At 35.5% G+C, this 15,664-nt stretch overlaps 1 protein-coding gene across 1 annotated transcript; it reads right to left on the bottom strand.

The window, feature by feature from the left end:
* On the bottom strand, nt 1-15,083 carry LOC123747375 (centrosomal protein of 85 kDa). The gene is made up of 13 exons (XM_045729544.2): nt 14,930-15,083; nt 14,024-14,147; nt 12,824-12,926; nt 11,283-11,408; nt 10,182-10,279; nt 8,900-8,990; nt 7,985-8,174; nt 6,265-6,380; nt 5,752-5,859; nt 4,386-4,556; nt 3,148-3,294; nt 2,436-2,514; nt 1-843 (listed from the first exon to the last, which is right to left on the bottom strand). Exons 1-13 carry the CDS (start codon nt 14,946-14,948, stop codon nt 680-682), a joined length of 1,536 nt encoding a protein of 511 aa, XP_045585500.1. The 5' UTR covers nt 14,949-15,083; the 3' UTR covers nt 1-679.
* Between the last annotated feature and the right edge of the window lie 581 nt (nt 15,084-15,664).

Here is a 15,664-nt window from a genome sequence, read left to right as displayed (position 1 = left end):
TAAACATTACATTTTATTTGTATGCATACAAAAATACATGAAAATATTAAACAAGTTTTAAATACTGTACAATGAACATTTCAGAAAATAAAAAGTGTTGGTTGAGGTTATCTAGCATAAGTGACCCTCACAAAGATGTGCCAGAGGCTGTATAAGAAAAAAGACATTTAAACTAAGCAAATACCCCCATGAGGCTTTTATTAATCACATAATAGTCATTTCATAAAACTAAATTACAAAGACTAGTAAATTTTTTGGCTATATCTCAAGTGTCTGTAACAAACCAGTTACAGCACTTTATGCGTCCAAAAAAAAAATGGGGGGGGGGGGGAAAGAGGGTTTGTAGTATTCAATTTTTTTAATTTTTTTTTTCTCTGCACAAATACTAAGGCACAATGGCCAAACAGACAATAGCTGTACTTCATTTCTGTATCTTGATTAACAAATGTATAACAAAACACCACCACCTGCAATATGGACTACATTTGCAAACATTAAAAAAAAAAAAAAGTAATTTAAACAGTTTTAAACGCTTTCAAATGTGTAATTCTTAAGACATGAGTCTGGGTAAAGTTTGCAATGATAGTAAACTTGATGAAATTATTTGGTGTATTACCATCCTCAGCCATGTCTGTAATATGTTACAACATTTATACAGCATAGGTTTTGTACATTTCATTTACATTTGTGCACAAGTCACATCTTTAGCCAACTGGTGAGCGTACTGCTCCTGTAAATGAGTTCTGGCCTCTTCCAACTGATGGATTAAACTTCGAACTTCCTTCAGTTTAGCTGTCAGTCCATCATTAGTGAAATTTTCACCTTCAATATCTTCAGAAAAATCTGAAAAGATATAAATATATTTAAGCATGTGATCAATGAAATCCTAAAATCTTATATATGGTATCTATTTTCATTATTTTCACCTAAATTGTGCTTCATATTTGATTTACCTTGATGGGAACTTCTTGGTATCAAGTGGCAACTAAGACAAACATCTTACATAAGTTGCATGTTACCAACCATAAAGATCTAGACAAGAAGGCTTTTTACATCCATACATGCTGCTTGTGAAAGGTCAGAGATTTGCAATTAGATTAGTACTAGAATTGAGAAGGCACTATGATGACAGGTTAAGGGAACAATCCTCAAAACCTTCAGGGAAGATATGACCATGACATAGAAGATCCTGAGAGGAATAGGCAAAAGATGCCTATTTAAAAAAAAAAAAAAAAAAAAAAAAAAAAAGAGGTAGGACAAGGGACCATCACTGGAAGCTGGATTTGAAGTGTAAGGAAATTCCTGTTCCTACCTAAGAGTGGTTAACAAATAGAATGCATTGAAGGAAGGGGTTGTTGAAGCTAATTCCATCTACAACATTAAGAAAAAAAATGATGAAAATGTTAAATGTCGAGATGTGCATTTAGCACACCAGGTATAAATAGCTAGGTGGGGCATAAAGAGCTAGATCTCCTACATAGTCACCAACAGGTAAGCACCAACTCGAGAGGCGAATTCCTAAAACCAATTTACTGTACTGTATAACTTGTTATATAATACTGTACCAACAATGGGATATGGACCAACGTGTTTCTTTTATAAAATGAACAAATGCTATTGATGAACAAAACTGAATACCAATCACTGTTTATTAACTAAATTGTTTCTAATCTACTGCAAAAATATCAGAAAGCAATAGCAGCGTGAAAAAGTTTGTAGTCCGGCATTCCACAGCATTGTTTTGTTATGAAAATCCTAAAAGGTGTAATTGAATAGAATAATAGCACTAAGCTCAACATTTATAATTAAATTTCTAGTGCATGAAAACATTTCTTAAAACAAGTTAAGCAATGCAAATAATGTACAGTATCTTGAAGTTATCTCGAGATGATTTCGGGACTTATCATCCCCGCGGCCCGGTCCTTGACCAGGCCTCCCTTTTTGTTACACATCCCCAGGATGCAGCCCATGGCAGCTGTCTAACTCCCAGGTATCTATTTATTGCTAGGTGAACAGGAGTATCAGGGTGAAAGAACCTAGTGCCCATTTGTTTCTGCCTCCTCCGGGGAGTGGTATTTGACATTCCTTGTGGGGTATTAAGGGTATTCTTCCTTCTTTTGCATAAAATTGAGCTGGTCCCTCCAGTAACTTGCAACTGACTCCCTACCCTTATTTACTTAATAAACCACTTGTAAAGATGTCTTCAATGGTGGTGGAGAAGAAGAAGCCTTCTTATTGACCATGGTCAACAAGGTCCTAGTAGCAAATACAAGTCCTGGCAAAGCCATATTGTTTCTTGATCAGGAAACATCTAAGAGGATTCAGCTCAAAAGGTAAGAGTATTAATAAATTAAATACAAGACTAATAAAAGAATCCTCCCCCTTTTGTAATGAAAGTTTAATAAACATTGGATACGCACACATGTTCCACTCACCTGAGAAACTGAGCAGCAGAGACATGTCTGGGGAAGTGCCCTTACTGATTTGATGGGAGATGGTCACCATGTCCCTTAACTGTTGGTACAAATACAATAAAAAATTAAATTATTTTGTGACATTTAGTATTTATAGAAAACAACCTTTCTAAAAATAAATTGCAAAACAATTTTATTCCTTGAAAACTTGCAGGAAGTTGATGTTTTTAGAAAGATTAGGCTCGATGTGCCATATCAAGTTGTGCTAAGGATTCTAGACTGTTTGAAATTTGATAAAAATTTGTCCTTATATACTTCATAATAAGTCAGTATAGAATGTACTGTATAATAATGTATATACAGTATACACTCACATTTGCCACCAATACAATTATGAGAAAAATGATTCTTCTGATCAGTTTATACAAACAGTACCGTGCGGCACCAGTGGAAGAATGTTGCCCTGCTTGGCTATGCATAATTTTGTCTTACAGACACAGTCTATCTCACCTTAGGGAGTAACCTAGTGAGATAGCTCAGTTAAGTCAAGAGAACAGGAAAGGAAAATAAAGGAAAATACAAAAATTTAACAATAATCACAAATCATAAGATTTCAATGACCTATGGTAGGTGGAGCCAGAGTGATGATGCAATAGACAAAATTTTTCCACAGTAAAAACTCTGGAGTAAACTATACAAGCAACTAAATAAAAATACTTCTTATAAAACTGGCCTGTTTAACAGCAATGTGCAGGTTTGTCAAAAGGGACTTTATGAGAGATGACATCTTGCTATTAGAAGTCACTTGTTCTACTGCCATCTCAAGTCGCTCTTCCAACTTTTTCTGCTTCTCTTCTGCACTTGCCAACTTGTTTTTCATCTGTCAATAAAAAATTATGATTAATTCAAGAAAGTTTATTAAAATTATGAATATACTGTATCTTCATATATTTTCCACTACATTGAATCAAGTTATTTCTTTAATGATTTTTGTGGCAGAGTTATTTGAACCAGTTTTGCATATATAATAAAAAGGTGAGCCGTACTAATATTAAAGAGTTATAAGGTTATACTGTACTGATTTTGAAGAAAAATCATTGCACTTAACTACTGACCAATTAGCTTGATATCACTCGTGGAAAATAACATGAACAAATGCCAGTTCATATACTGTATATCTTGAAAAACACATTACTAAAGGACTTGCAGTATGGCTTTGCAAAAAAAACATTAATTTGTAAGCAATTTACTTTCATTCCTTTCAAACACATTTGAAGAAGTCAGTTTAAAAGATTACTGTGTGACAATGCTGGTGTTGCACATAGCTGGCGTATACCAATGGATAAAAGATTATATTAATTGGATCCTAAATATATATAGACAAAACAGAGCACAAACCAATGGATTAAAATCACGTTTATATTAAAAATTAGGTAAATATAGATTTGGTAATGAGGTTACAGACTTGCAGAACATGTTGCTGAATAACAAGACTGTACATTAGACACGAGGTCACTGGATTACATCAAAGTAACGGTAGAAAAATATCCAAGTGGGCGTGGTTCGGCAGTAGAGTTGCCTTCTGAGCCAATTGATTTTATGCAGTATATTTTGTTATATTTTTTGTTTTCAGGGGAAAGAGACAACTATATAAATAATTAATAATTTGTCAAAGGAGAATGTATTCATATTATAAACAGCATGTAAAGATTTAAAAAGCTAGTTACATTAAATACAGTGTATGAAATAATCAGGAATTTTTCATCCAGAAGTCATTACATGATGACAACAATTATACTGGTATATATGGAAGATCAGGAACAGTAGGGAGGAGAGGGGTAGTCCTAGGATCAAGCCTTAAAGGATCCTACTTTCTACTTCCCACATTTAGAATTCCAACACTGACTTTCCTGTCAGGTATGCCCTTACACATTGAATTTCTTCAGAAAAAATCAAGACAAAATTGCTTACCACTTCCTCCGTCTGCTTGTGTTGTTCTAACTCTCTTTCTAATTGCCAAACAGTTTCTTTGAGTTTCTCAACAAGGTCTACTTCTGCCTGAAGCTTCTCTGCATGCTTCTTATCTTGCATTACTAGCTCTTTTTGAAAAGACTGTAATTTTTGCTTCCTGTAAGTTAGCAGCTGCAAATGAAAGAAAAATATATAGAGAGAAAGCAATTTGGTTGGTTTTATGTATATATTTAAGTTACGATGCATGTGTGTGCATGCATTTTATAAGTTATATATATATATATATATATATATATATATATATATATATATATATATATATATACAGTACAGTATATTCAGAATTGGTATACATATATAGTGACTCATACAAGGAACCCAAGTTATATAAAGTATCACCCTAAGATCGTCAGTTTACCTAGCCTGTTTAAATGACAAATATGAAAGCTTTGATGAATGTCCAGTTATGTGATGATTGGGTTAAGATCAACACATACTGTATAAAAAAGTAGACATTTATATATACTGTATATATATATAAAACACCGATGCATGCATGTAACAAAAAAAAAAAATACTGTATTGTATCTTGGATGCAGAAAATTTAGGAGCAATAAATTACTCTAAAATAATTTACCTTATTTAATCGAAGGCTACTAAGACTAGTGAAATACTATTATACTGAACATTAAAAGATGAATCAATACAAATAAATAACGAACACAAAATATTCACATTTACTTCTCATCTTCAAGATGAAAAAGACTGAGGATAGAAATGAAATAGCAATGCAAGTTAATACCTTGCGCAGCCCGTGGTGCACGCCCCAGCCCACCCCAAGGTTGACCTGGCATTACTCGTGAGAGCGCACCCACACTAAAATGTTTATACTCTTTCCATTGTTCTGACCTCAATTTTTGTGCTACGCCATTCATTTTGGTATCAAATTGTTTGCAATAAAATTCTCTAAAGAGATATATGCATATACTGTACTGTAAGATGAAAAAAAAACAGGCATGCTACCCACAGCAAACCAGAAAAATCCGCTGAGCATTACCTGTGAGCAAACACCCATCCGCACACCCACAACACTCACTAATATGTGTATGGTCTCTTCCGTTTCTTCACCTCAACTGTTTAAGTTATGTCGTTCATTTGGTATCAAATTGTCTGCAATCTAAAGGCGTGTATTTTAAAAACTAGTCCCATAATTTTTGAACAGTAAATGGAATTTTAACAAATATTTTAATTTTGGACACAACATGTGTCCTCGCTGAACATCCATAGAGTTACTGTATTTACCGACGCAATTTCCGTTCCCGCCCGCCGAAAGTGTTAAATCTATAGATATCACCTCAAATCTTACCTTTCCAGCACTTTCTAGTTCCTTCTTTTGTTGGTCTAAAGTCCACAGTAAATCCTCTTTGCTGTATTCACCTTCCTTAGAAGATGCTTCCCTCTGATTCTCCAGCTCCTGATGACAACATAAAATGGTGTATGATAATTTTTGGCTTCTCAGATTTTTTAAATTTCATATTAAAATAGGAATTAAAAAAATTCTGAGAAGATTCCCAACCCTATTTTCTAACCACTCTTGTCGCCATATGTACTCACTGCATGGTGTACTGTACCTATAATGAATCTTCACAGGTCTTTCAGGACGTTTACCATTGCCCAACAGTTTGGAAATAGTTGCCTAGAGTAATTAATGTCTAGCATTGCTTTGCAATTGAGAAATAAAATTGAATGTTATTTCCAGGTTTACTGTAAAGTTTTACTTTGCCTCTTATCTATACTTATTCTCAAGATAAATAATTAAATTACCTGTAAATAAACTGGTAAAGTAAACTACTGTATAGAAATCGAGACATTGACCTACTTTCATGAGGTTTTCAGCAAGGTTCAATTTTAGTGAGAAGTCATCCCTTTCCCGGGTCAGACCTTCTATTATGGCTTCTTGTTCACTCTCTTTCTTGGCCAACTTCTTCACTTGCTCTGAAATCATGCAATTTTTTTTTGTAACTAATGTTATACATAATCCATTTTTTATAAACACATTTTATATTTCATTTATATTAAATTAAAAAAATTTGGGAGTAGACATAATCCCAATACTAACACCAGCTGCTCATGTAACCGGGTTAACATCAGGAACATTTGAGAAGTTAGCAAACATACAAATCTCATTTAAGAATCTAAACAAGGATGCTCTCAAGTCTAGATACACTGGAGAGAAAAAAAAAAAGAGCTACTGAGGAGAAGATAGTGGTGTTGATTTGCTAAAGCTGGAAGAATTAAAAGAGGAGATATGATCACTACATACAAAATAGTAACAGGAATCAATAAAATTGGCAGAGGAATTTTTGAAAACTGCAACCTCAGGAACTAAGCAAACAAAGATGCTGAAAAAATATTAGAAAGTTCTTTTGCATACAGTGTGGTAGATGATTGGAACAAGTTAAGTAAGAAGGTTGTCAGTCTTTTCATCATCTAGTGTGGGGTTTGGTCAACATTCTTCAGTCACATTATTGTGACTCATCATCTGCATGTGGTGGATGCCAAAACCATCAGTAGTTTCAAAGCATCATATAATGGAGTACTGAGAAGACAACACCATGAGTGTAGCTCTCATCCTATAACTATACTTGGGTAATTACAATGCCAGTGTAATTACTGTAATTGCCACTACTTGAGTATACAGCACCAGCATGGAACCTATACCTTGCAAAGTCCAAAAATAAATACTTCTGACAGTTCTAAAATTTGCAAATAGATTAGTACCAGAATTTAAAAAGCTCAGCTATGAGGACTGGTTGAGAGAATTCATCCTTAACCTTAGAGGAGAGAAGAAATGGAGGATATGATCACTACATGTATATGGAAGAGCCAGAGGGTAATAGACAAAGTATATTAAGGAAGCCTATTTAAGTTAAAAAGGTAGGAAAAAGGATACATTGGTGGAAGTTGGACATGCAATAGAGTTGTAGAGATGCAAGGAAATTTTCATACCAGGTACAGGAAGTTGGCAAGAGAATAACAATGAAAGAAGAGGTTGTTCAAGCCAATTCCACTTACAATTAAGAAAAATATGATGGAAACTTTAATGCTAAGCGATGTAATTAACGAACCAGTTATAAAAGGCTGAGAGACGGGGCATAAAAAGCTTGATTTCACAAACCCCATCTCCTCTTTCTCAGTAGTCACTTAAATCACCACTGAATGCCACCAAACCTTTTAATTCATGGAGACTTGCCAGATGATTACTATCCTGGCATGAAAGCATGTCAAAATTTTGGAACCAAGAAAAAGTCTTATAATTATGATCGTTCAATGTTGTGGACCCCCAAAATGTGACCTTGTTAATGATCACTCATCATCAATATCACTGTCATACCATATAAAAACTGCTTTACTTCAATGCATAAACCATTTGAGGTAAGCATGTGCACAATTATCAATTTTAAATCCTGTACTTAATTCTGAGAGAACCTTGGCTAATGTTTTTACTTTTCTACTGTACAGTATTTGAACTACTGCTTTATCTCCGAGAAATGCAAACACGAGAGACTACTTAATAAACCACATCCATTTCAACTTACGAGATAAATGTTCGACTTTACTAGAAATATGTGAAATTTGTGCAGATTTATTAGCAATTTCCTGTTGAAGCTGCTGATGCTCATTGAGCGTAGGAAGATCTTTCAGATATTCATTCATTCTAGTCAACTGATTCTTTGTTACACTATGTCTTTCACCAAGGGCTCTGTACTTTTCCTGTATATCATCCAGCTGAAATAATTACAATTATCCATCAGTGGAATGTAGCCTATTGATTACAGTATAATCAAAATCACCGATAACATTGTGCACGTGTGGTGGCAGGGGCTGGATAAGTATCGGTGGGAGTCAGAAGCAGTGTGGGAGAGGATGGCTGGGCAGGGAAAGGGATAAAGGTTTTGAGGGTGTGGAGGGGTGAGCAGGTGGAGCAAGGCATATAATAGGAGGGAGGAGTGGGGGGGGGGTTGTATTGAAGGGGGAAAGGGGTAGTGGTAATGTGGGTCTAGGGATAGGGGAGAAGGGATGGCGAGTGTGGAAGAAGGAACGAGAGATTGTGGGAAGGGGGATATGGGACACTGAGAATAGAATGGGGCTGGGAGACGGTCTGGAAAGACATTTCGTCTACACAATTTTTGCTAGAGAAGTTACCTACTATAACTTTTATAATGCATTACATTTCTATTAAGACCAAGCATATTCAAATTGAAGGCACAAGACCAACATATAATTGTAGCAGCTCAAAGCCACCTTGCATTGATTAGGCAAGACAGGACAGTATTAAGAATGTAGACATCATACAGTGACCGTCATCTATGAAATACCGAGACTTGTACAAAAAATCTTAATTTGGAATTTTAGTTAAAAATTTGATGCATACATTTTGCTCATTATCATAAATAATACTTCTGAGAAAACAACTATCAATAAAATTTATACAAGAACTGAAAATAAAATACCTTTAGCAAAAACTCCTGTTCAGAGGCAGATGTGTTCTTCTTTAGATCATTATATGCAGTCATAATTCTTTTAAGTGAATATTCTGTGGACCTGTTAAAACAAGACTTGTGCTATAATATTACTGCACACTACTAAACATATATAACATTGTTAATATGGGTGGGTGGGATGGGGGAACACGACAGAGTAAAACAGAGAAGTGTCAGTTTTTATCCAAGGTGCTGTGTGCTCGCAGATAATTTTATCTTATTACAGGCCTGTAAAAGACAAACTTTGCTGACAGCAGTATAATAAACGGGGTAATAAAGGGTAGGGAGTAATCAGAGTCAGAATATTTACAAATAGACATTCCATAAATTATAAATGTTTATGGTTCACTTAATATACCTTCCTTTTCAATCACACACTAACTTAATTGTTATATATTATTGAACATTCCCACTACAAGAGTATTTACCTTTCCCTATGAGTTAGTTTTTTGTAAAATTTTCCCCAAATACTTCAACACCAAGAGTGCAGTATAGCATTTCAGCTCATTAAAACTAATGTATACTTTGTATACATTCAGACATATTAGAGAGTAACCTCCTACCTGTTCATCCCAAATCCACTGCATCTGGTGTCAGCACAGGGCATTTTCTACAATAATTTTTACCAATACTTTACATTATTTATCAAAATAATGTACAATTCAATGCCATTGACCTGAGTTTCCTTATACCAAATGCCCTATATATATACAAATGAATTTCTGTACAGAATATTACTATATAGCCAACTGTCAAAACTAAACTTCCTTGTGGTAAGAAATTACACTCTACGGTGCACTCAGCAACAGTTGGGCGCCAATGTTTACTTGACTGCCATTACTCGGATATTCAAAATGCAGATTCTGACGTTTCCATGGGCCCAAGAGTTGGGAGGAACAGATTGCCGTGTCTTCTCAGATACAAACAAGTACAGGGTAAATAAAATATTTAATTGTTGCTTTAGAAGGGATGGGATACTCGATGCCAGCTAGCCCTTAGTTAGTGTATCATGAACACCAAAAAGGACACATTCACTCTACATAATGTTTTAAGAATATTTTGCATTTTAGTAATGACAAATATTACATAAGCAAAATACAGTAGGCATATAACCAATACAGTATACGTACAGTACTATAAAAATTAAGAATTACTTTTACAATCTAATGATTGTAAATACTGTTACTCCCTGTGGGAGTAACAGTATTAAATAGAACAATGTATTGCATACATACAACAAAACATTACTAACCCCAAGACTTTTTCCAAATTCAGCTTCTCGGAAAGTAGCTCCTGGAATTCTTTACTTCCCGTGACATCACCTGACAACTTATTTTGAATTTCTTGTACCTAGAAAATAAATGAATTTTGAAATACTGTACAGTGATCACTGATATATCAACATTTTGTTGTCTATAAATTAAATAGCCTTTTTAAAGTACTGTAGATTATTATGCAATGAAATCCAAGTAACACAGTCTGGGTGCTCATCATGTACACTCTTCATTGTGTTCCTTGCAGTAGCTTTGTGCTGTGTTCGCCCATGTCTGCCAATGGGCCCAAAGATGAGGCCCTTTGAATGGATTCTATGGAGTCACCCAGCAAATATTCCCTGGACTCTGAGTGCTGACCCAACCCTAGGCTCAGGGCTCCAAGCACACCACCACTGAGATTATTGCCACCCCCTTGGATAAATCATAGAATGCAGAATTGGCAATTACAGTCTCCTCAACAAGTGGTGCATGTGTTTACTCATCCTTGCATGCTCATAGAGGCTTTCAACACCTCTCCATTTGCAAAGCATTGAATAAAGGGTTCGCTTAAGGTTTTGAGCAACTGGGCAAGGGAGCAGGCTCTGTGCCTTCAGGTGCACAATACACAAGTCAGCCTAACTCTTTCTTTCTTGCAAGATCACTGTGGCTCTATCAAAAGTCACAATGATTTGTTACACAACACCTTCCTGTTTGGCAACCTGACTTCTTTTCTGTGTTTCAGTGCGGCTTAAGCTTCATCAATGTACTGCTAAATATCCATAGTAAAGTATATCTCTAATAACTACCTTCTTGCCCATTGTATGGAAGTTAGTCATACCCGATTTAACCTTTTCTATTCTTGCACGACATGTTTTCATCTCTAATAATGATACTAAATATACAAAGTAAAATGCATACAAATGTTAAATATTAATATGGAGAATAAAAAAAGGGTCACACTGTACTTGTATGGAAAGCACAGGGTTGGCCAACACAGCAAGTGTCAACTTATAATTATAAGTATTTATAATATTTACTTTGTCAACAATATTTACTTTGGCATTCATAAACAGTACTGTACTTAATACAAAAAATATTACCTGATAATGTAGACTCTTCAAATCCATAGTCTGAGTATTTGGTGAACAATGGACCACATGATCAAGGTTTAGGGTTATAGATGGAGGGCTCATCACTCTATGCAATGGAGCCACGGGTGAAGGTGTCTGAAATATTTTTACAGAATAATTAAGTACAGTACAAGAATATCTGCAAAATACAGATTTGCCCATGTTTGGCTCTCATTAAATTTTCTATATTCATTATATAAAACACAAAATTATGATAGATAAAAAAGGGTTAGAATATATATATATATATATATATTTTTAAACTATTTTTTTTTAAGTATGTTCAAAGCTTTCCCAAGACAGCAATTGTCGAGAAACAAGCCACCATCAAGGGACAAGTTCACTATAAGACAAAAGAATGGACAACATCCTCAATACCCCCTGCAAGTGATAATTAGAAATGCAAGGTAAGCTATTTATTCCAGCCAGAAGCTGTTCAGTACATAAATACTATCCTAAACACCATCAGGTGACAGCACTTGCCACCACACTTGGTGGCAGAACCATCAATTCCCATTTTAACCCTCAAACTGCATGTAAATTTATTATGCATGCTTAATTTTAGTGGAAGTTCTTGTACTGTATATGATTTGTATCATATATGATGAATCACTGGTGAATGCTTCAGTACCAAAATTACACACTTGAGGCTGTGCTGTGCTGGCAACACAGATTTTTGGCAACACCATCAAATATAATAATATTCCATTTTACACAGTTTTTCTATCAAAATGTACACATCTTCATCTACAGAAGGACAGCTGCTCTGGAGAAAGTTCAACACCAGACAACAAAAGTCATTCCAGAGCAAAGTCATCTCTCGTATCAGGAACGGTTGAGGGCCACAGGCTTAACACTGCAAACCAGGTCATGACAGGGCGGATCTCATTGAAACTTTTAAAATACTGAACAAGTTGGAAGGATGTTGATGCTGACAACTTTTTTAAAAGATCAGATTAAACACAAACGAGGAGCAACGGTTTCAAGCTCAACAAACCTCTATGTAGGACTGAGAACAGGAAATACTTTTTCATCCACATGATTATAAACCCAAGGAACTGCCTACCCACCTGAACGCAAAACTCTGTTAGGTTTTAAAATCCCCCTAAAAAAGGATCATCAAGGCAAATGGGGGACCTTTAACAAGCTGCTGGCTCCCTGTCCTCATCAAGGCCACTAGTAGTGGCCCTTGAGGTTACCTTGAGGTGCTTCCGGGGCTTAGCGTCCCCGCGGCCTGGTCGTCGACCAGGCCTCCTGGTTGCTGGACTGATCAACCAGGCTGTTGGACGCGGCTGCTCGCAGCCTGACGTATGAGTCACAGCCTGGTTGATCAGGTATCCTTTGGAGGTGCTTATCCAGTTCTCTCTTGAACACTGTGAGGGGTTGGCCAGTTATGCCCCTTATGTGTAGTAAGTAAAGTAATACTACTTATGTGTAGTAAGTAAATCAAGTAAATATCCTATTTTCTGAACAAGATGAGGAAACTATGAAGATAAGCCAGAGTAACATACCTGTGTACTTAGAAGATAAGGAGATGATAAATTTGCAGACACATTTTGAAAACTATGCATAAAACAGGATGAAGTCTCATTGTCCAACACACAATCTTTTTCACTGAAAAAAAATCTGCTTTTAATACAAAATTAGCTATTAAAATTAATTTAAATTTTTATTTATTTTATTGTACCATCATTAATAAATACAGTACAGTAGATATGAGAGCTTTGAGGGGGAGGAGGCAGAGTGGGATCTCATTCTCCAGTTATGTAAGTACACTTTTGAATCAATCCAATAGTAGCAAAAAATGCAATAATATATTTAGGTGCATGTGCGTTTGCATGTGTATCTAACAGTGCTTACCGACTGATATTATGCACTATTTATGGACTCCCAGCAACAATATGGACAACTATATCCAAATCAGTTTTATTTTTATCAAGGATAAGTAATCTATTTACCGTCAATAAAAAAAATATTTATATATATTTTGAATTCCTATAAATCTGTTGCACAGGCGGGGTTCCAAACTACTGTACAACCTTCCTGGCTCAAAATGGTTAAGCTAGCATTTTTATCAATCTTTATATATTTCTAAGATTGGAGTAATCTTACCATGAATGCCAAAACGTTACTACAGTACTGTACAGTACCTGAATTTACCCAAGGGTCACTAATACTAGTGGCCTAGATGAGGACAGGAAGCCTGTAGCTTGCCAAAGGTCCTCCCCCCCCATTTGCCCTGATGAACTTTTCCAGCTGTAATTTAAAACCCAGCCTGGATTTTGATCCAGGAAGGCTGTACAGCAATTTGGAACCCACCTGTATAACAGAATCATAGAAATTCAAAATGTAGTATATATATTTTGCCTGAAACACTTTGCGTATTAGTGGCTTTAGGTATTGTATGTACACGCTCTATCTATAAATTTTAAGTTTGTCTATAAATTATGATTTATAAGTTTTAAAGTTACAACATTAAGGCTGTAACTCATCTTCTATGGATGTACTTTTATTTGAATTGACATTTTGATATTAATTTGATTTGATATACTGTATATTCAGTACATTTTTTTTTGATTGATAGTAAATAGATTACTTATCCTTGATAAAGTACATACAGAACATGGAAAATAACTAAGCCAAGCTTTACACATATTCAAACAAATAGAGAATATAAACCAGAGAAACCTACTAAACAAAAAATGTCATACCTTGATGGGAAAGGATGCACAAGAGCTGACGGAACCATTCCCCCGACATCACTGCCAATGTGCCCACCTGCCCCGGGTCTGTAACCACGATGTCTGCATTTTCTCTGCAGTAAATTCCACTTGCCTACGGGAATGCAAAATAAGCATGTACACTTTTGAATGATTAAATTATGCAGTAAATTCCTTAAATTATGTTTATTAAGAAGGCTTTACTGTACACAAAAAATAAGTCTCTCGGCACTTTGCAAGTGCTTTGGCCTGGGTTCATATCCTGGCTGGGGAGGATTGACTGGGCACCACTCCTTAACTGTAGGCTCTGTTCACCCAGCAGTGAATGGGTACCTGGTTGTTAAACTATTTTACGGGTCATATTCCTGGGGAAAATTAAGATCATGGACCTGCCCGAAATGCTATGCTGTGCTAGTGGCTGTACAAGAATGTAAAAACTCTTGTACATATAAATAAATATAATGACTCAAATTCTGCTACAATCTACCAATTTATAATAACTTATGTGTTAGTATAGTGAAAGAATATAATGCTCAAACACCAATGTTATGTACTCTCACAACCCAATATATATATGTCCCTTCTTGTTTATAAATACAAATAAATAAAATAAATAAATAAATAAATAAATAAATAAATAAATAAATGTGGCCAAGTCAACAGTGGGTTGATCAGGGGTGAAATATTCACATTCATATATTTAAATATATACAAGCCATAAATAACACAACATGTGCTAGTGACATGTTTAAAATAAATATATATTACAATGTATGAGGATTCATCACGAGAGATTTAAAATATAATGTAATATAATGTTTTAAAGACTCGTAATAAGTTGTAGTAGTAGTAGTAAAGAATGCTTCCACAAGGCCCCGTCCCCAAGTCCAGTATCACCTGTCTCCTCTGGCTCCATCTCTCTCTAGTGCTGTACACGAGTCCCTACAACCACAGGACGAGCAGTGACAGTGACCACGAGCAGTGACCAAGAGCAGTGACCACACACTAGTAACTCATGTTGAACGGATACTAGTCACTTGGTACACATGACGGTTCGTACACACATAGTATATGCTTACCATCTCCGACACGAAATTTGTACGTTTCGTATAGATTTAGATTTTAGATTAACACGAATGTTATATATATACAGTAATCAATAACTGTATATATAACATGTAATATTAATAATTATTTAATAAAAACAACGTCATAAAGTACACGCCTGTCTCCACATATCTTCTGTGTTAAAAGTATTAAGAGCGCTGTTGTAACTTGTGCGCTAGCTGGCGTTCACAACTGTCCTCGCCTTCAAGTTAGTCACTCGAAACATTAAAATACTTTTATATATATATTACAATATTTTGCCTCTTTATGATGTCGTTGACTTCATGTCTTGCAATCTTAACCTGTGATTTACGACATACCAGACCATGAAGACCTATTGGTCTGTCATCGCGTTTCCGAACAACCTATGTTCGGTGAGGATGGAGGCGGCAAGGCGAAGAGCAACTCCAATCTGGAGAGTGTTATGATTGACGCGAGTTCCCAGGCCTGCACTGGGCACAGCAAATAAAAAATCCCCTGCATGAGGTGCTGTTACCGCTAGGAGACGAGCTTTGTTCTCATCAT

Source organism: Procambarus clarkii, chromosome 94 (genome assembly GCF_040958095.1).
Source record: "Procambarus clarkii isolate CNS0578487 chromosome 94, FALCON_Pclarkii_2.0, whole genome shotgun sequence".
In the NCBI taxonomy this organism is placed as follows: domain Eukaryota; kingdom Metazoa; phylum Arthropoda; class Malacostraca; order Decapoda; family Cambaridae; genus Procambarus; species Procambarus clarkii.
This window is presented reverse-complemented; position numbering and strand designations above follow the sequence as displayed.